Source organism: Hemicordylus capensis, chromosome 2, assembly GCF_027244095.1.
Source record: "Hemicordylus capensis ecotype Gifberg chromosome 2, rHemCap1.1.pri, whole genome shotgun sequence".
NCBI lineage: Eukaryota > Metazoa > Chordata > Lepidosauria > Squamata > Cordylidae > Hemicordylus > Hemicordylus capensis.
Window position 1 is genome coordinate 346,204,016 of NC_069658.1, and position 21,210 is coordinate 346,225,225.

The 21,210-nt window shown below is 41.5% G+C and overlaps 1 protein-coding gene across 6 annotated transcripts in view; it reads left to right on the forward strand.

Moving 5' to 3' along the window:
• Positions 1 to 21,210, forward strand: part of KLHL3 (kelch like family member 3) — a 115,519-nt gene that overhangs the window by 22,131 nt on the left and 72,178 nt on the right. For 2 of the 6 annotated variants that reach the window (XM_053293705.1, XM_053293708.1), the window contains exon 1: positions 10,709 to 11,055. The exons of 1 other annotated variant lie outside the window; for it this stretch is intronic. In XM_053293705.1, coding sequence (XP_053149680.1) covers positions 11,042 to 11,055 — 14 coding nt within the window. In that variant the 5' untranslated portion in view covers positions 10,709 to 11,041. Of the gene's footprint in view, positions 1 to 3,654; positions 3,677 to 8,213; positions 8,261 to 10,708; positions 11,056 to 11,592; positions 11,869 to 21,210 lie in introns of those variants that run through there. 3 more of the 6 variants (XM_053293707.1, XM_053293709.1, XM_053293704.1) reach the window with 3 other exon arrangements.

Below are 21,210 nucleotides of genomic sequence, written 5' to 3' on the forward strand. Positions count from 1 at the left end.
CTCAGCAAGAAGAGGATTTCACAGCTCTGGGGCAACTACAGAGAAGGCTCACCTGTTGGGCTTAGACATGCAAGTGAAAAGAAGCTTGACCATGCATGTGTAGCATAGAAGCAACTGTTTTCTTTAAAGGACCATAGCAACAGCAAGGCACAGTTACTGACATAAAGTAGGCATAATACTTTTGGTCCTAGGAGCGTGTTAGGATAATGACATTAATTCTGAGTTGCTCCATAGTTTAACAAGACTTAGACATTTCTACTGCCTTATAAATGCATGACAATTATCTCAATGCAACAGAACCCTTCAATGCTTTGTTTGGTGTTTGAAACAGTGAAGATTGTGAAACAGGGAAGATTGTTGCAGTATCCTCTAGTCTAGGGAGTGACAATACATATTCAAAATGCAAATAGGAAGTGAATGAGTTTGAGAGGGGTGTGTTTGTGTGTACACACCTAAGTACTAGTAACTGACGCTTGTTGACTGGTCAAAGGGTGGGTAGGTCGCTGGGTCAAAGGGTGGGTGGGTCGATGGGTCAAGTTGCTAGGTAAGTTGAAGAAATGAAACTCAGGAGGCCCTCTAATATGGGGGTAATGTTTGCAGAAACCATGATATTGGAGTGCTTAAGCTAACCAAAAAAGGGGGTTAGGTTCCTTAGCTAAACAATGCACTCTTGCAGTGAGAGTGGATGGAGCAGCCTGTGTAGAGGCAGTAACGACTAGGGATGTGCACAAATCATTTTTTCCATTCGATTTGTGCCTGAATCAAATCACCCCTGATTCTTGTGGTGAAATCTGTCCCCCCAAATCAACTCAGATTGTATTTTGATTCGATTCTGATCGTTTTGGCCCACTTATAAAGGTCCTTGGGGCGCCAAATTAGGGTGGTGGGTAGGGCCCCATAGGTGCCACTTGCCACTCAAATTTCAAGACTGTGGGGCACTTGGTTTATTTTTAATGATTTTATTTTTTAGTTTTTACTGGTTTTGTATATTTCAGTCATAGGAAATAATGGGGATTTGAAGCTGCCTTATCCTAATGCTAACATGGACCCCCAGCTTGAATTCTTTCTCTTTTTTTGAAACGAAGCTCTAGCCCTTGTAGAAGTGAAGTTATGGAGCAAAATGTGTGGCCACTATTTTTTATGTGTTTGGATTCAGTGTATAATAACTTTTCCTCAATGAATCCCTATGAGGATTCATTGCACACCTTCATTTCTTCTTTTCATTTTGACTGTCATTGGACAGTGCCAAATGTCAATTGCCATGTGTCAACTTTACTGCCCCCCGCCACACACACTGGCGTACTCAGGTTTTTTTTTAGGGATTTTTGAAGTGTTTAGATTCTTTGTTGTTTTCATTACACACCTTCATTTCTTCTGTTCATTTTGACCCCACTGCTTTGGGGGTGGGGAATTAGTGGCATCCCATTTGCCAACTACCCCCCAACCCACAAGCCACTGGTTATTCAGTTTCTATTTTAGGGATTTATGAGGTGTTTAGACTCTGGTGTGTAATGAATCCTCATTAAAATTAATTATCAACAGGTGATGCCGTCGATGTGCTGGCTCAGTGCCTGGAGGCTGTCAGGACCTGGATGGGCCAGAACAAGCTCAGGCTTAATCTCTCCAAGACCAAGTTGCTCTTGTTCAGTTTGCGATCTGGCCGATTGCTGTGCGTGAGTTTGACTTGATGGGGTTATGCTTCCCTTGAGAGAGACTGTTCATGCTCTGGGGGTTCTTAAACAGCAGGTGGGGGCCATGGCCAGGGGCGCCTTTGCCCAGCTTTGACTGGTTTGCCATTTATGGCCTTTCCTTGGCAACAGTAACCTGTGCCTTTGTTACCTCTTGTTTGGATTATTGTAATACACTCTACCTGGGGTTTCCTTTGAAAACAATTCGGAAGCTTCAGAATTCTGGAAGCGTTCTAGAAGCTTCAGAACGTAGCGGCCCACCTCCTTATGGGTGGCCATAGATTTGATAGTGTCACACTTTTTTTATGTTCGCTGCACTGGTTGCCTGTTCACTTCCGGGTCCAATTCAATGTGCTGGTTCTCACCTACAAAACCCTTATGGACTTAGCACCTGTATATCTCTGGGCTTGCCTCTCGGGTGGTTGTATCCTGTCCTGTGAGATCTTCTCAGCTGGCTCTCCTTAGTGTCCCAGGCCATGGAGTAATGTGTGGTGCCTGGGCCTGTAGGCGGGCCTTCTCTGTGGCCACCCCTCTTCTTTGGAGCACTCCCCCCGGCCCCCGATTCATTCAGCCCTTTCCTTAGTTGCTTTTAAGGCCCTTCTTAAGACCTACCTTTTTGGTCAGGCTTTTGCCCTTTAATTTTAATTTTAATTTTTTTTTAAAAAAAATGTTATTGGTATTGTGGTTCACTGCCTAGAATCTTTGGAGGAGGTGGTATACAAGAATTTTAAAATAAATAAATAATAAATAAATAAATTATAAGGCAAAATTAGACACCAAAGAGTCTAAACACTTGAAAAAAAAATCCTAGAACATAAACTGAGTACCCCCGTGTGCGGGGTGGATGGGTTGTAGTTGGCACATGACAGTTGACAGTTGGCACTGTCCAAAGACAGTCAAAATGAATAGAAGAAATGAAGGTGTGTAATGAATCCTCATAGGGATTCATTGAGGAAAAGTTTTTATACACCAAAGAATCCAAACACTTGAAAAATGGTGACCACACATTTTGCTCCACAACTCCACTTCTATAAGGGCTAGAACTTAGCTTTTTTTAAAAATGAAAGCTGGGAATCTGGGGAAATTCACAGGAGGAATCTGAATCTTGAATCAATTCAAATTGAATCTGGCGGCTGGCGCAATTCAATTTGTACCCGAATCCAGCCAATGGACCGCAGGGGTGATTTGTTTTGTCTCCAAATCACCTGAATCAGCTAGATTCAGGTACAAACTGATTTGTACCTGAATCGATTTGCACATCTGTAGTCACTACTTAAATGTCAAACCTCTCCACACGCCAGCTGAGAAGCTGGGAGAGTAGCTATTTAAACAGTATACCAATTTATTTGGGAGAAAACTGCAAATAACTAAAACGACTCACCACAATAACTAAACTGGTGTACAGGGAGATAGCTCCCGAATGGGCAAAACTGCTATGTGAGGGCTATCTGTATATGTCATAGAACTTTTATTAATGTGGGAAGTAAAAGAGCACCTTGAAATTTTTAGGATTTCAACTTCAAACGTTCATTTTATTGACTAATTACCATATATAGTAAATTTGAATCTGAGAAAGATCTTCTCTTTGGCATGATGTAGTTCTGGAATTATTGATTTGATTGTTACAAATCTGAGAACAATAACAGTTAAAATATAAGAACAGTTTTTTTTTAAACCCACAATTATTTAAGTCATCCAGTGAGCATATTCCAGTGTAAAAAGTTGTGCGTTCATTAATTTCAGCAGCAGGATTGTATATGCAAAACTTGGTATTTGCAGGTAATCGGGAACTATGACTTTATTTTGCACCAACCAACAAATCCTTCAAAATATATACTGTAAAACGTGTGTGTATTCATGCTTCTATTTCCTTATGTTTGTCTTGTATAGGCAGAACACACAGTTGAACGTCTAGCTATGCAAATCTTGCTGTAGGTTGCAGCACTCCTACACTAGTTGGAAAGTACCATAAACCCTGGATTCAACAGGTGTGTCTTACTCTCAAGTACTAAAAAGTAAGCCCCATCCAGCACTACTAAAATGGGACGGGTAGAGTTTTCATGTGACTAGTAGCATCCATGGATATACAAAGTCCAGAATGATGCACATAATCAGTTAAAGGAATGTTTGGATTTTCTCATGAGCATTTTCTCATTTTCAAATCTGAGAGTTGCTCATAGAAACCTATGGAGAAATTCAGGACTTTACAAAAGCTATGATTAGATAGCAGTATTCCCTCTCCTCCCCCCCCCCCCCCAAACAAAAGGTACCTGAGCTCCTGCTCATGCTTGCTTGGGTCTTATTTTATATGAAAAATATGAAGTGTTTTAAAATTACAACACTTGAAAAGTAGCTCTGCTAATGCAAAATCTAAAACGGTCTGTTTCCCCCCATATTGCTGGTAGGAGGTGCAGGCTGATGCTGGTTTAGATTTCAAGTCAAAAATTCTCATACAAAACTCTCCATGGGCTACAGCAAAATTTATTTAAATTGCTGCCTTGGATCCCTTTTGAGCCCAAATCCAGCATGTCGAAAGCACATGTTGAGTTGCGTGCAGTTTTCTTGCTCTTAAATGTTGAAAAACACAATAAATTCCATATGAAATAAGACCCAAGTTAAAGCAGAAATTGCTCTTTGCTGATACTTGTTATAGCGTGGGGGAGCCAAAGTGCTGTCCAGTCACAGTGATGTTAAAATCTTGGGTAACTTCACGCATTTACGTGGGCAGTGTCTCCCTGAGGGAGAGAGGTCTAAGGAGAAGACTACCTCCTTAGGTCTTCTAACACTCTGTTAGTGGCTAGACTAACTGTATGATAGTGCCAAAATGTAAGGCATGTCCACATGCACATACTTCTCAAAGGAATGGAGTGGAGATACTATGCAGATGCTATAGCAATGGAGTGCATTTGCTCTTTTACATGCATCTGATTTACTCGCACAGCTCCTAATCCAACAAATATGTGAGAGGAAGTCTGTTTATGCATACTGATTTCTGGATTGGGGCACTTGTGAGTATTGTAAACAACATTACGCCGTTAAACTGTCAGTAATAAGGAAGATATTGGGGTTGCTTTTTAGACCATGCTTTGGAAAAGAGACCTTTGTTTAACTATGCATGGGGCTGTTGTTGTTGGTGATGGTAGCCTTGGGAGGAGAGCTGGTCTTGTGATAAATCATGAATTGTTCCATTTGCTAAGCAGGGTCCACTCTGGTTTGCATTTGAATGGGAGACTACATGTGAGCACTGTAAGATATTCCCCCTCGGGATGGGGCCGCTCTGGGAAGAGCACTGTAAGATGTTCCAAGTTCCTTGGCGTCTCCCAGATAGGGCTGAGGGAGACTCTCTCCTGCAACCTTGGAGAAGCCACTGTCAGTCTGGGTAGACAATACTGAGCTAGATGGACCAAATGGTCTGACTCTATATAACGTAGCTTCCTATGTTCTTCCGTGTGACTGATAAAAAATACAGTATTCAGTTGGTGATGAATTCTTTGAAGGGTTGTTTCGTACTTCCTTACAATGTAGTTTTATCACAATTTGTTCATTTTTAGTTCATGTAGTTTGCTGTATTTGTCCTGCTACAGTAGTCCTGAAAAGTAGGTCACTAATATTCCTCTGTTTTAATGGAGAAACTGAAGCTGCAAAACTTGGTAACCCTGCCTGCCACCACTGGAGAATCCATAGTTAAGCAGGAATAAATAAATAAATATTTACAGTGGTTGACATCCAGAATAAATTACTCATGAGCAGTCCCACTGAAATTAATGGGACAAGTTAGTCATGACTAGTCCCTTTAATTCCAGTGAGACTACTCATGAGTAACTTAGTCCTGCTATCAGCGAAAACTTATAGACTACGTTTCTGTCAAAGCATTAAACTTTACAACACCAAAAACACAATTTAAGACAATGGGAATGTGATGCTAACTCTTTGGTTTTGCCCACTTTTACCAGACAGGGTCTGGTTTTAGTCAGAACAAACTGTTTTGATAGGAAAGAACAGTTTGAATTGGCTGTGGGAGGACCATTCGCATGTTGGAGACGTTAGCCTTGAGCAGCTATATAGGTTTTTTGGGGGTGGGATATGTAGGCCTGGATATTGAGCCCAGAAATGAATGGTTTTAAGATGAACTGAATTAACGGGTTTAAAGCCAGGCTCCTGGACCGATAAGAATGTGTGTGCTCATGCTGTATATTCTGAATCCAAGGACATTTCTGCTACCTGTGTTGTGACTGAGCCTTTAACAGCACATGGCATACAGAAATTAAACAAGTGAAATGAAGGGGTGGAGGACTTTGCCAACTTAATTTCTTCACATTAGTTAAAAACATGGGAGCACAGCAAGGGAAAAAGTGTGGCTAGAAGAACTCTATGTATTGGGCAGAATGTAGCGAGGCAAACACCTTTCTGTTCATTTCCTTCCTGACTTTCGTACCCAAAGCATAGTCTTTGAGAGCATGAGCCATGCTTGGAGACTCCTTTCAAACGCTGGCTACCTAGAAACAGCCCTGATGGAGTATCTGGACGCCTTGGAGCAAGTTCTGCTGACTTATAGTATAGTGGGTTACCAACTGTTAAATACCTTGAGTCCGAGTCCAGTTGATCTGGTGGTAGCACAGAGGAGTGAAGCCTGCTTTAAAAACCATCAGTTCTGGCAAGCCTGCTTCTGCAGCTACCAGGACTTCCTTTCACAGAATGGCTGTATATTGAGAGATGTTCCTATGGACTTGCTCAGTAAATGTCTGGCAAGGAGCTGCTATCTGTTGTTTGAAAAGATGAGGCCTTTACTTGTCAGATCTGGGGATCGTCTTCTGAAGCCCAAAAACCTCTTGAAAGTAATCTGCTGTGCTGAGTCATAGGCATAGAGGTGGGAAATGGGCTTTAATCTCAATGAGACTCTAAACTGGTGCTGCCTGCCTAAGTGACTCAATTGACTGTAGCGCTATGGTCAGGATGTTTTAAAAGCTAGTTGCAACTTTTTCTTGTGCTATGAAGCTTTGCTATCTGGGTTTGGGCCAATTTTGGACTAATCTAACCAACCTTGCAGGATGGCCTCAGTAAAATGGGATGACCACATATATGCTGAGTTAGTTGGAGGAAGAATGGAAGTTGCTTATGTAGATCTAATTAATGGCACTACTGAAATAGAGAAAAGATAATGTATTCTGCAAAGTAACTTACTACTAATGGAGAAAAGACAGTTCTTGCAGCTGCTGCTGGGGATCAGAAGAGAGAGTGGAAAGTGTTTACCTTGCCCCTTGGGACCTGGCTATTAGTCAGAAAATTTGCTAAGGAATGGGCCAAGGCTCCATGAGGCAAGTTGAGACAGTTGCCTCAAGCAGCAGATTATTGGGGGACTAGTAGCAAGACAATAAGATGGCCTTTAGCCCCCACTTTTAAAAAAGGGAAAGGGAGGAGGGTGTGCACAAGAGGAGGCATTTGTCACCTTGCTTCAGGTGCACAAAGGTCTTGGGCCATAACTGGGAATGGGGCAGAAGTGTAGTCTGTTCTGTTAAGTATTCCAGAATACTACATTGCTGAAGGGTGCATGTGTGCAGGCCCATATATACTATCTGACAGAGACCCAAGAAGAAGCGCCAGAGTGTAATTTGCTGTATTTTAGTCTATAAAATTTGGCCGTTTATCCCAGTGTTCATTTTGGGTGTGGAAGAATTATTTGTAATCTAAATAGACTGGAGGAAAGTTACATATGCTTTTATGAAGGGTGCCCCCCAAGTGAAGAAGCTTATTGTAAATTTAGTTTAGTGCTGAATCTGTGAAATTCAGAAAAGAAAAGATGTAAAGCCCCAAACATGCATGTAGTGGCAGAATAAGCAAGAAACACTAGGATGCTTCGCTTCTTAAAGTAGAATTAGCAGCTTACTCTCCCTAGACAGATACAGCTGAGCTAGCCTGATAGATTGTGCACCACCTAACTATTTTTTTGCTAGTACAAGAAGTCTGAAGATTTGGATGGTTGGTTTTTTTTAAATGCACATTGTCAGACCTAGGAAGATGGAGGTTCTAGGGGTGGCAGAGGGAGTCATATTCTCACTGTGAAATTATTTCTGAAGACTAAAATATTTTGTATTGTCGTATGGTTGCCAAACAGAGAGCCTGACAGGCTTCCTATACTTTGAAGAGCTGCACTGAAGGATTGATTGTGTGTGTGTGTGTGTGTGTGTGTGTGCGTGCGCGCCAAGTATGGCTTTTACTATCACAGTATCATTGTGATGGGGAAATGTATTTGATATAACTTTCTCTACTATCTTTAGGACTAAGTTTTCTCCTCAGCAGCTGCACTTGGAATTGATCTATACATTTAAGACATAACCATAACATGCACATTACCATAAATACTTAGACAATCTTTGGTTCTCCTTCCATTCTAGGTTCCATATGGTATTAAGTATTCTATCTGCTTGGAGAAGAATTTTGATTCAGTCCAAAATACAGCAAACACTTTTGGCTGCAATCAGTTAAACATAAGAATTTATGAACTGCCATTATGTCTCATGGGGCAAGGAAGAATTAACAGAACCTGGCATTATTCATACCTCATATTTTGAGGAGTAAGTGGAAAAACTTTGATTTTTTTGCTATCCCTGCTAAATGTCATGTATGCGCCCTTCTTTTCTGGAGTGCTCCAATGCTCTTAACAGGCAAGTTCAGTTTTTGCTATCACTGTATTTCTGTTCTCGGAAATGTCTTGTTTGCTCTGTTTTGTCTATCATTAAACCTCCACAGGGGGCTTAAGCAATGTAAATAGTTTACAAGTGGTGGTCTGCTTTTCTGAGCCACCTTGTCTTCTCAAAACACATTGTCAAGCTATTTTGCCCACCTAAAATGCCAGTCCTAAAATAATTGGAAGTCAATCCCATTGATTTAAACAGATTAACTTCCAAGCAAGTCTGTTTAGGATTGTTGTTCAAATCTTGCATCATTAATATGGAAGGGCAGCACACATGGGCATTCTAGCAAAAGCAACTTCCCGCTGGTTAAGATTTCATCAAGGGAGTTTGGGGGCTACACAAAGGGTACTTTCATAGTTCCCTGAAGTGGTATTGGATCAGCCCAACATAGGCACACACAGAGGGCCTGTTCTGCGACGTGGAGGTTCAATAAATGCATGCTAAGACTTTCGTCGGTTAGTATGCAATGGTTATGTTTGCCTTGCATTTTGAACAGAAGCTTGGAAAAATGTAACAGCAGCCAGTATTAAGATCAATGCTTAAATAGACTGTGCATTTCTCCGGAATAGTCTTTCATTATGCTATATAGGTGGAATGTAGCAGAGCAAAAAAAAAAGGGGGGGGGGGGAATATGGCTGAACCCATATTGCTGAACTGCTTCATACAGACAGCAATAGAGAAGTCAACGACAATATTGAGAAAAGCACAGAACAGTGGTGTGTGTGTATATATATGTTTGTGTGTTTCATATATATATATATATATATATATATATATATATATATATATATTCTGAGTGGAATGTCCCTGTGTTTCTGGTGGGAAACGAAGGCTGAAAGAGTGGCTTGCAGAAGACTTCTTTGTGCAGTGATCTTTACTATTTTTCAAACAAGGGCCACTCTAGCACAAAAAATAAAATAAAAATCCACTCTTGGCATAAAACTGGCTTTTCAGTGTGCTGACCACCATGTAGTGCTGCACTTTTCCTAGTGTAGGGAGGGCCCCTTTAAGAGAAATTGAGCTTTATTGAGCTCCAGGACCATCTTGGAAAGCTCTGGGAAGGTCTACACTTGCTTGTGCGCTGTGCACACACACACCTTCCAAGATGGCACTGGGCTTCTCTTTCCTTTAATGGATTCCCACTGGTGTTAGACAATGCACACCACTGCATGGTGGGCATGGTTGCCTCTGTGTGGAGCGAGCATTCAGCTTTGGCCAAAGCTTCATACCGATCTAATAGGGAGCCACTCTTAGGGTTGATGAGAGCTGTCATTGGCTCCCAGGCTTTGCAATGAAGAACACAGACTTCATGAATACATGGCTGAAGTTTTGATTTGACAGAAACTTCACAACTCATGCTCTTGGCCATTCCACTGCATCAGCTTTGAGGGAGAAACCTGTAGAGTTCCTATTATATGTTCTAATATATCATTGTAGAACAGGAGTGAAAATGTTTGAAAGTTGAATGTGGCTTTTCAGATTGTTTTCAAGCAGAGTCTGCCCCTTGCAAATGCACTCTTCTCAGCCGTTTTCTGGTTTGATCCCCAATACTCAAAATGGATTCCAAGGCTTAGCTTTGACTCCCAAATTTGGCTTTGGGGCTGTTGGCACTGGCATTTGGGAGTAAGCCACATTCCACTGAGAGCCCAATCTTTAGACATGCTTTCTTGCAAGCCTCGCCGAGTTCAGTGGGTGGGTTTCCTAGTGGGTATGTCTAGGGATGCATTCCAGGCTTCAAAGATGCTTTCAGTGGTCGCAGTTAAGCTGAAAAGGGGAGTATCTAGCCAGACTAGCCGGGGCTTCAGAAAAGGCATGGGTGGGCAAGTGTCTTTGTAAAGTGGGCAAGCCCCTCAAATTTGTCTTTGCTGCACCACCATAGAGCGTTCTTAGCGTTTTCTTCGCCCTAATGTCTGGTAGGAACTGCTTCATATTTGAAAATACTTCCTTTTCATCAAGTGTTTAAATATGTGGTTGCTTGCCTATATCTGATTGTAAATATTTACAATATGTGTAAATATTGCTTCTTGCCCAGAGCCTTTGGAATAGAATAGGATATAAATACAACCAGGTAAGTGGTGCACAAAATCCTTAGAAAAGTGTGTTGATTCTGGGAGCAAAAAGGTAATTAACAGATCAAGAAAAAGTAGGCTATTTCTCTGGCTTTGCTCTCTCCCCCCTCCCTCCCCCATAAAATCCCCGTTAGGGGGGAGAGAGATTGCATGTGTGTTAAATAGCCTGGAGGATGCACTGTGTAAATGCAGCAGCTGGGGCGGTGCAACGTACCTATGCCCACAGCTGCTGTTGCCAGGAGACAGAGTAGCAAGCTCGGAGGGGAAGGAGGAGAGACAGAAGGGAGTGGGCTGCCGAGGCTGGAGCAAAAGCAGTAGCAGCGGGGAGCTCTGGGTAAGGAGTGTTCGGTGGCGGCTGCTGCTGCCGCCGCCACCGCTACGTTAAGCTGCTGCTGTTGCTTTAGGAGTGAAAGGAAGCGGAGCCGAAGGAGGAGGGGGATCCGATTGCAGCCATGCTGAATCACAGGCGCTGATTTTCCCAGCTTGCGGCTGCCTGCACCCGGATCGCGGACAACGGTGGGAGACGCGGCATTGCCCGAGGACTGGGGACGGGGGTGCATGCAGAGTTCAAGCTCCACTCCGACTGCGCACAATGGACGACGAAAGGTTTGTGCTGTTCTCTGTGTGTGTGTGTTTGTCCACGACTGAAGGAGTGCAGGCGCCTTTGTGTTTGCGTAGAGGGGATGGCCCGGCATTCCGAGCTTTCTGCTGGCCGATCGATTCGGAAGGGAGACAGTTCGCCTGCTTCATTAGCATCACTCCAAAGTTGGTTCGTAATCAGGCGACGGCGATTTATTTGCCTGAATTTATTTGTCATGGTCGCAGATCGGCTCCCACCGTTCAGCCGGACTCGTTCGAGGGCTGTCAATCTTCTTTTTGGAGGGGGTGATGCTAACACAGTGCGGGTTTCAAGGGCTCATTCATCACGGGATTCCCTTCATCACTTTTACAGATCCTCCCCCCGCCACTTCCTGTCTTCGATGGCCCCTGTTTAAAAGTCTCTCCCTCCTTCCGCTTCTCTGTGTGCGTGTGTTTAGGTTTGAAAATCCCTTTGCAAGCGTCTGACCCGGGGCGCCCTTTAGTTGTGCAATTTAAAAGAATCTTCTTTGGAAAAGGCAGCCTCATGTGGAACCACGTTCTCCTCTGGGCAGGTTTTAACTTCCGAAAACCTTATTTAGAGAGTCATAAGCTCACCAGGAAGATGATGAGGCGAAGTGCGATGTGTGTGAGCAGCACCAGGGCAGTGGCTGAGCAGGCGTTAGAATGCAAGAGCCGCGGTTAAATTCAGGACTGCTGACTGTAGTATATGAACTTTGCTTCTGTCCTCTCTCCCCCCTCCCCGCCCCGCCCCTTCACTTCCACTGTCATTTTGGAATTCACTGTGCTCCACAAAAACATGTCTGCTTGGTTCCTGGCATTGTAAGTATATATGCAAAAGGTTAACTTGTTTGGGTTTAATGAAACACAAAAGTGCAGGAGGTATGATTGGAGGAAAGGGCAGTCTCAACAGTTGCTAGAAAGAAATGCTAGAATTTTAGTAAAGTAACACAGGATTGATATACACAATGTGCTTTCTTAATGTGGGAAAGCAGCTATCCTTGTGCTCTGCAATTCTTATGGGGATAGAATGCAATCAGAAGCTTTTGGGACAAGAGGTGCATGCGCAACTGTGCAGAAAGCAGCTGCATGTGTTCCACCTGTCATTTCTTGATGTTCACTCGAACACTTTGATCATATGGTAGGTCTTGGTATGATCGGCTCATTATAGTGATTAATCACATGGTATACCTTGGTCACATGATACACCTTTACCATAAAGGGAGATTATGGTTAATTATGTAAGGAAATAAGTGTGGAGAGTGAATCTGCTTTCAGTAGTGATTAGTGTGTGCCAAAATAATTTATCCCAACTCTCATCCCCCTCCACTTCTGGTGGTTTAATTCAGATTTTTTAAAGCTTAATTGTGCTATTCTGACACTTTTCTAGGCAGTGTAGAACATTTACAGATCTGTTTTGAAGATACTGTATGTGCATCCTTCAAAGCAAATAAACACAGCAGCCAGTGACGTGAAGCTTCTGGCGTATGAAGAGGCAAACAATGCTAGTGACAGTATTGAGACATAGTGTTGTTCACTTACAATATCTGTAGTGTTGAACTAAGTTGACAAAACTCTGTCATCTAAATATATGGAACACAGTGGGAGTGTTTTACAGTAGACAAAGTACAAATATGTTTTCCTTTGAATGACTCTGACTTAATTGTGACAGGATCCAAGGTATCTGAAACAATGGCCATTTTTAAAAAAAAGTTTCTTGAAAAACAGGATAAGTACTGCACTTCCTTTTCACATTGGGAACAGGAATACTTTAGAGAACTCCCAGGATTCAGCTGCGCATAGATGAAATAGAAACATGAGATGCAGATCCATTGCATTGTGTTTGACAATTGTCTGCTGTCAGTTTGTAAAGAATGCAGCCTTGGATGCTGCTTTTAGGCTGACATCCTGTGCACACTTACCTGGGAGTAAGTCCCATTGGACATAGTGAGACTTCTGAATTAACATGTAGATCACACTGCAAGGTTTGTTGATTTGTTTGTTTGTTCGATTTCTATACCGCCATTCCAAAAATGGCTCAGGGCAGTTTACACAGAGAAATAAATAAATAAATAAGATAGACCCCTGTCCCCAAAGGGCTCACAATCTAAAAAGAAACATGAGAAAGACACCGGCAACAGTCACTGGAGGTACTGTGCTGGGCGTGGATAGGGCAAGTTACTCTCCCCCTGCTAAATAAAGAGAATCACCATGTTAAAAGGTGCCTCTTTGCCCAGTAAGCAGGGGCTAAGCAGGTTGGATCTAGTGCATATTTTACTTGGGAGTAATACAAAATAAACAGATCCCAACTATGTTCAAAACACATTTAATATTCTATTATGTACAATGGTTATGACTAACCAAAAAAAAAATCCACTTAGTATTAAGTGCACTTGTGCTGCAATGTCCACACAAAGTCCACATATATTGAAAAGTCCACTGTGGTGACCCAGTGACCTCAATTTCAAATTCTGATCTTTAAGTGGAACAGTGTAGATTATGATGGAATAAATCTTTCTAAAAACTGAAGCTTGTTGATGAAAGTATAATCTCAGAACTTCCAAATAGGATGTGGAAAATAGTTTATCCTAAAAATGTATTTAAAAGATCAACTTATCCACTGTTGTAGTTATTTCATTTAACATACTTAGAACAAAACAGAATGGTTGGATCTGCTTATTTTGTATTCACCTTGTGTATAGATCTCAGTATACATTACCTGGTTTACTTGGGAGTAAGCCAGTTGAACTCTGGGACATCCCCTCTGACCAGTGTTCTCTCTTTTTTTTTCATCTGTGTGCAGAATGAATTTCTGGGCAGCAGTATCAAGGCAGTGTGCGTACACGTATATTCAGAGTGGGAACTTCCTTATTCAACCTGAGCGGGCTCTAAAATTAACTGAGTGGACATAAAAAAAATCTGTGAGCGGATGCATGTGCGCACACCTTAGAGGGAACACTGTCTCTGACCCACACCCATACGAGAGCTGCTACTACACGGTGGAGCTAATTGCATAGGTCTTTCACGCACAGTCATTGTTCTCCCACCTGGTTGAAGTATGCATGTGCATTTTGTAAGCATGTGGGATTGTACCATGGCCTAAAAGCTCCTCAGCTCGGTTGTAGAGCCAGGGGGAGGAGGAAAATGAGTGTTATGAGGTTGGCAAAATGGTCTTTGTTTTCCTTAGTGCTCACTGGCTGGAGTGTGAAAGCTTTGATGTGGAGGGAGCAGCTTTTCTATGGCGCCTATTGCAAAATCATACCAGCAAAGGTTTGTCTACTCACAGTCTGCTGGGAAAGATATGCTCTTAGTGAAAAAAATGTGGTTTGCTGGGGTGTCCCAATTCTATGCCTTCAATAGTTCAGCTTCACTCTCTTGTACTAGTGGTATTGATTTACATGCTTGTTCTGGGATTCTTTGTTTGCTTTGGACTCCTACTGGAGTTGCTAGGAGTTTAGTGTCTTTGAGGAATTGAGGATTTGACTTCTGCATTGTTCACGATAAGAAAAGTCCTTGAGAGTGAAAGAACCTTGTTAATTCTTATGTGTCTGGGCTTTCTGGATCACAGATGACCACATTTTAATGGACAACACTTTCCACTTACAATCCAGTAGCAATAAAGACCCATCTTTTTTAGCTTGGCTTTTAATGATACCTAGTTTTAATTTTAATGAGTTTTAATCTAGTTTTAATGTGTGTTGATTTTAATTGTTTTGTGTGTGTTTGATTAATGTAAACCACCCTGAGCCACTTTAGGAAGGGTGGTGTATAAATTGAGTGAATAAATAGGGATTTTCTTTGAAAGGTGACACTAAAAAGTGCTGTGAGAGGGGAAGATAAACCTCTGAAGAATTAAAGCATTAAGATTTAAATAGGTTGAGAATTTCTGGTTGCCAAGGCAGTTGTCCAGGCTTTCTGCTATCATGAATTGTCTGAGAGACTGAAGTGTCTTGCTCCTGTGTTGTTGTTGTTGTTGTTTTTACATTTATATCCTGCTCTTCCTCCAAGGAGCCCAGAGCGGTGTACTATATACTTGAGTTTCTCTTTCACAACAACCCTGTGAAGTAGGTTAGGCTGAGAGAGAAGTGACTGGCCCAGAGTCACCCAGCTAATTTCATGGCTGAATGGGGATTTGAACTCAGGTCTCCCCGGTCTTAGTCCAGCATTCTAACCACGACACCACACTGGCTCCCAAAAAGTTTCAAGTAAAGGAATAAGAAAGATCTAGCATGTTGGCTTTAGTATAGGGTATTTATGAGACTAAGGTTGCAGTCTTACACATTTACTAAGGAAGGAAGCTCACTTGAACTCAGTGGGACTTCTGAATAGCACACACAGGTTTCAGTTACATGTCAGCGAACCCCAACCCCTCCCCCCAGTTTCATCTTGAGGGATATGCCTCACATTTGAGGCAGGAAAACACTTAGAAAAGGAGTGGGAAGGGTTGATTGTATGAATGCTGTATTTATTTTTCTTGCAGTAACTGGGAGGCAAAGAAGTTTTACAAACTACATAACTCTAAGCATCTTAATTTTGCTAAAGTAGTTGAGTTACTACGAATATTTATATACCATTTTTAACAGAACTTCTCAAAGTCGTTTACATAGAAGAAGAGAAAAATAAATAAGATGGCTCCCTGTTCTAAAGGGCTCACAATCTAAAAAAGAAACATAATGTATACACCAGCAACATCCACTGGAGGGCTGCTGCAGTGCTAGGCCTGCATAGGGCCAGTTGCTTATCTGCTAAATATAAGAGAATCGCCACTTTGAAAGGTGTCTCTTAAGTTAGCAGAGTTGAGCTTAGTTGTGTGAAACCAGGAATGAATACTTTCTGTAGACAATTAGTTGCCAATAATGTGTATTATTCTAAACATTTGTTTAGCTCTTAGAGGGTTCAACTTCAAACTCCCATACATTATTTTGTTACCCCTGCAATAGCCTGAGGATGATTATTATACAGTACTACTGCTTTTCAATGAAGAAATTAACAAAGCAGTTTACATAGCAAAATGAATAAGGTGGTTTTCTGTCCCAAGCAGTCTGACAGCCTACGAAAAAACAAGGGAGATACCAGCAACAGTCACTAGGAGGAACTGTGCTGGGTTGAATAGGTATAGTTATCCTCAAAATCACAAGTGATGGAGGATTTTAGATAAGCCATATCTCTCTTTTTGCCTTAGACTTCATAGTGGGTTCATGGCAGAGGCTAGAGTCAACACACGGGATTCCTATTTTGCACCTCAGATGCATAGCCAAGGTCCTACTTTTAATTTTTGGATGGAGAAAAAGACACTCCTGCCCTGATGAGCATACAGTCTGAATTTGACATTGGCGAAAACAATAGGAGTGAAAGGATGGGGAGAAAAGGTTATCAGGGATTAACCATTATTCACAAGTCCCACTGAGTTCAAGTGAAATTCCTTCCTTAGTAAACATGTAAGACTGCAACCTTAGTCTCATAAATACCCTATACTAATGGCAACATGCTAGATCTTTCTTGCTCCTTTACCTGAAACACAGGAGCAAGACACTTCAATCTCTCAGACAATTCATAAAATATCAGAAAGCCTGGGCAACTGCCTTCTAGCTTTAGATTCTTAGCGTCTAGCTTTAGATTCACCCTGTTGGGAACTGCTTTGTTGTATTGCATGTTGAATGAGGATGCCAATGATGGAGCACATTGTGTTCTCTTCATACCTGCCTTGCAATGAGCCATTCACTGGGGGCACATAACAATTTCTTCTGTGCAAATATACATGTATATTGCAGTTCATTCTTTTGATAGGGATAGTTTCTGTAACAGGCTGTCTTGTATTTGTAGTAAATTAGTTTGTGGCAGGATTCCTGAGTCTGGAGAGGAGCAATTTAGTGTGTCTTTAACTTTGTTACTCTGATCACAATCTCATGCTAACTGAGGTGGAAATATCTGTGTTCACCAGTGATTGTCCTTGCACATGATCAGCCTGGTAGATGGCATGTGTCACACTGCATCATCCATCAGTAGAATGTGTTTGATCTATCCTCTGGAAGCAACATTCCTACCTCTTCATTTCCTGAAATGCATTCACTGTTTTGATACGTGTAGAGTACTGTTCCAAATTTCCTAAATGCTGCTGAAGTTCCTTGCCTTTTGACACTGACAGTGAATGGAATGTCTGTAAAATCTTGGAAAACTATATGTCCCACACAGTTGTCATTTGCCAGAAAAGGGGAAATTGCAGTGTGTCACACCCAGGGAATGCATCATAGGAGGCAATGCCTTGGTCTTCTATTTGGCAAGCTTGATGACAGTATCGTACGCAGCTGTGTCTCTAAAGCAGTGAGCCAGATATTCTCCAGATTCGACTTTGGCCTTGAAAATAGTGAAAATAACCGTGTTCTCTAATCCTGAAACGATTGGTTTTTTGTGTGACTGTTCACAACTCTTTCCAGCCACTTACATCCTGCTTTCCTTCCCCTGCTACTGCTTCAGTGACTCTCTTTCTACTTTCCTCTTTGTGTGATCCTAGCCAGTTGATCCTAGCCAGATAACTCCAAGAATCAAACATTTTCTCAGCATTTTCACAGTAACTTCTATGTACCACTGAAGGAGGCGGGGGCTTAGATTCTGATAAATATTTGTATAAGACTTGCACTTCATTTCTGCTCAGCACATCTATATGTCATCTTGGTATCAAAACATAGATACAGTTGTACAGTGGGAATTGGCAGAAAGAATGAATCGGTGAAGGCTATGTCAGTCAGTCAGTCTTAATTGTTACGGTCACCGACCAGAACAAAAGGTCAGCAAATAAGATTTTAAAAATTAGTTAACATACAATGTAAGTGAAGGCTATAGTATCAGGACTGACAATACTCAATCAAATTATTGAACAACCATCATGGTGGTAGCAGCAGCACATCGCATGTGACCCATTTTTGTGTTTTTTATTTATGTAAGGCTATTTACATACCACTGCACACCCAAAAATTCTACATCAGTAGTTCACAAATCAAAACAATAAAAATATCCATAAAGTAATACAAAGTAATGAAATTCAAACCAAACAATGAAAAAGGGCAATCCAACTGGGCATAGTAGCTAGTCAAGATCTCAAACAACATTTTCAACACTTTGTGAAGATTTTAAGCATTTTTAAAAATGAGGAAGCTATATGGATCGCATTTGGAGATCCCATTTTCAAGCCCCACCTTCTTCATGACTGCCTGAAGCAGCAACACTTATGTCAAAATAGTATTAGAAATGACTAGCACTCTGTAAGTGCTCTCTGGAGGTGTCTGCACTATGCAATCATAACCTGAAATCAAAGTTGAACCGTTCGGTCTTCCCCATCAGCTCTTGCCAGCTGGTAAGCAGCTGTGCTGAGAGTTGCTTTAGGGTTACACACTTCTCTAGAGCATATCTGTGATGCACACTCCACACATCAGCTCAATTGATTGAGCCTGGTTCACTATATGTGGCAAGAAAAAGAACTCCTGAAATGTGTGAGCAGCCACCATGGAACACATTCACAAAAGCAGAACTATATGCCATCTATGTCAGACTGATTTGTTAACTGTTTCTTCAAGAAACAAGAGATACTTCACTATGCCAGGCTTTGTACCTGCACCAGATCAAATTCTCTCAGAAACAGATGGCAGCCAGGGAAAGATATAGTCTTCATGAGTGGCAAGTGATAGTCTCAGAATAGATTCAAATAACTTCATAGCAGCAATCTGTTACTTCTGTTTAGAAGCAGCACTGATTCTCTCCCTGCCCCCCTGGAAAAAATTTCTGGAGATGATCAATTATGTCTTTCAGCCATCAAATATTGATGCCAAAATATTTTAAACTGTGGCATCCAATTTTGTACGTACATCTGACTGCCTCTCTGCCCTTCTGCACTATGTTCTCTAAAAGGTATCTGTTCTGTGCCCCTAGAAAAAGGATTGCCCAGTTCTTCAAAGTCAATTCACCTTTCACACCGTTGTGGTGGCGGCAGCACCAAAGCTGTTCAGAACTAGAACTGGCCATAAGTCAATATGTTACCATGAGACACAATGTTGCATTTGATCCAGATTCTAAATGCTTCATTTGAAGTGCTGTATCAAACAATGTGAGTTTTCTGGAAAATTTTGATGTGAAAATTTTCCATTGCCCTAAGGTAACTGGGATGTGATCCAGCATGTTTAACTTGCATGTAAGTAAACATGCAAAATTATGCCATTACATCTTGTATAAAATTCTTAAACATTTTTCCAGTAATAAAAAATACTTGAACTGGAATATTTCATTAGGAAGAAAACTCAATGAAGTCCACGTCATGTGGTTTAAATTTATTCAAACAAATTCAAAGCTTTATTTCGGAAAGTTTGTTGGAATATTTAATACCTTAAGAAATAAACTCCATAGCCTACTTTCACATTGTTTAAATTTCAATAAAAATAATGAAGGCTCTAAAAACATGCTAATGTTAGCATGCTGGAAGCTGGGCATTTATATTCATTGTGTGTGTGTGTGTTTCCTAGGGATAGCCCCTCAACTAGATACAACTTTGAAACTGTCCAGGTTGACTGGCACTGTGTCCATTATTGTGAACTAATTTAAAAAAAACAAAACATTTTTTGAGGTGAAAAACTTCCTGCTCCAGATAACTGACTGTATTTTAACCCTGTATATTTTGATGGTTGGCAATTCAAAGTGGTCAGTTTTATGAAATTATACTTATTACTTTAATGTTTCCACTCAACCATACAAGCATTATATTTATCTGAATATTTAAGTCAAAATATACCCCAACCATAAGTTCCAAAAGTCAATTTGTGTAAGATTTAGTAACAGTCCTATTTTTATTTATAGGTCCTTGTCCCAAGGAGCTTAAAATCTAAAATTCAACACAGGGTGCTGGGCGGGGGTGTGTGTGTGGGTGTCAGAGGACAGCAAGAGTATGCTTCAGTTATACATTCTTGGGCTTAATTACAGTAGTAGGATTCCATAAACACCCTCACCAGCAACACATATCGTTTAACCGCTTGCAAGTGACCATGTGCTTTGAGCAAGTGTTCTGCTTGTGGGAGAGGCACTTCCTCTAATTTCTCACCTGTGGAGGAAAAGAGAACTTTTCTCCTACAAGTTGGGCTTAAAACAAACAAACAGCAGCTTCACTGCTGCTTCCTGCATGTACAATTTCTTCTCTATGGAGGAAAGAAGAGATAGTCCTTTCAATACCAACATGTAATTGTCCAATATGTGGGAGCAAAATCACCCTTTTCTATCACAGAGCGTGCGGTAGAAGGGATTTCTGTCCTGCAAATTGGGCTCTTGGCAGAAAGTGCCAGTACCTTGCTGCTGCTGCCGCAAGCATCTGTAAAGTCCCAGTGGGGAGGCAAAGAACTGACTGCTTTTTTCTTCAGTGAGAGTTAGCTTGCTGGCAGTCAGGCAGGTCTTCCCTTCAGGCTTTTGCCGGAGACAGCAGGGAGGCATTGCTTCTTTCTAGAGGAAAGGAGGGGCAATTTCTTTTCCTTCCTGTTGAGCTTTTGTGGGAGGTAGCAGTAAGGCACTGCTTGCAACTTCTGTAAGAGCCTAGCACAAGGCTAAGCACTCCTTTGTCCCCCAAATTCTCTGCACATGCTACAGGACTCAGGGAAGGGAGAGATCAGTGGCAAGCATGAATGGGTTTGATTATTAAGCCAAGCCAAAAGTTGTTGGCCCCTGTACAGTAGGATATGGGAACTGTAGCATTTTGATGCAAAATTTCATGCTTTTACTAGGAAGTAAAACAAGCGCTTTCTCACCTTAACAGCTTTTCTGTCATTGCTGTTAAGCCTTCTGCTGAAAGGAGGTGAATTGTTGACAAACTATGAAATGGAGCAGGCATGTAAATTAGTAACAAGCACTGCACAGAATCAGTGGGTTTGGAGATAAAAGAATCTACAAACCTAGAGAACATGTGCTTGTTGTGTGATCACACTGCTGAAGAGGCAATTAAACTCAAAACATAGCAGTTATACTCAAAATTTTCTAGCAATACTGCAATAATTACTAAACTGTGCTAAGACACAATTCTGTCTTTTCAAAATTGCTAGTAGGCTGTGAGAAATAAAATTTTAAAATCCCATTAGCTAAAACCTAGCCTACAAAAGGATACATACTGCTGAATCTGCATGAGTTGCTGCTCAGATC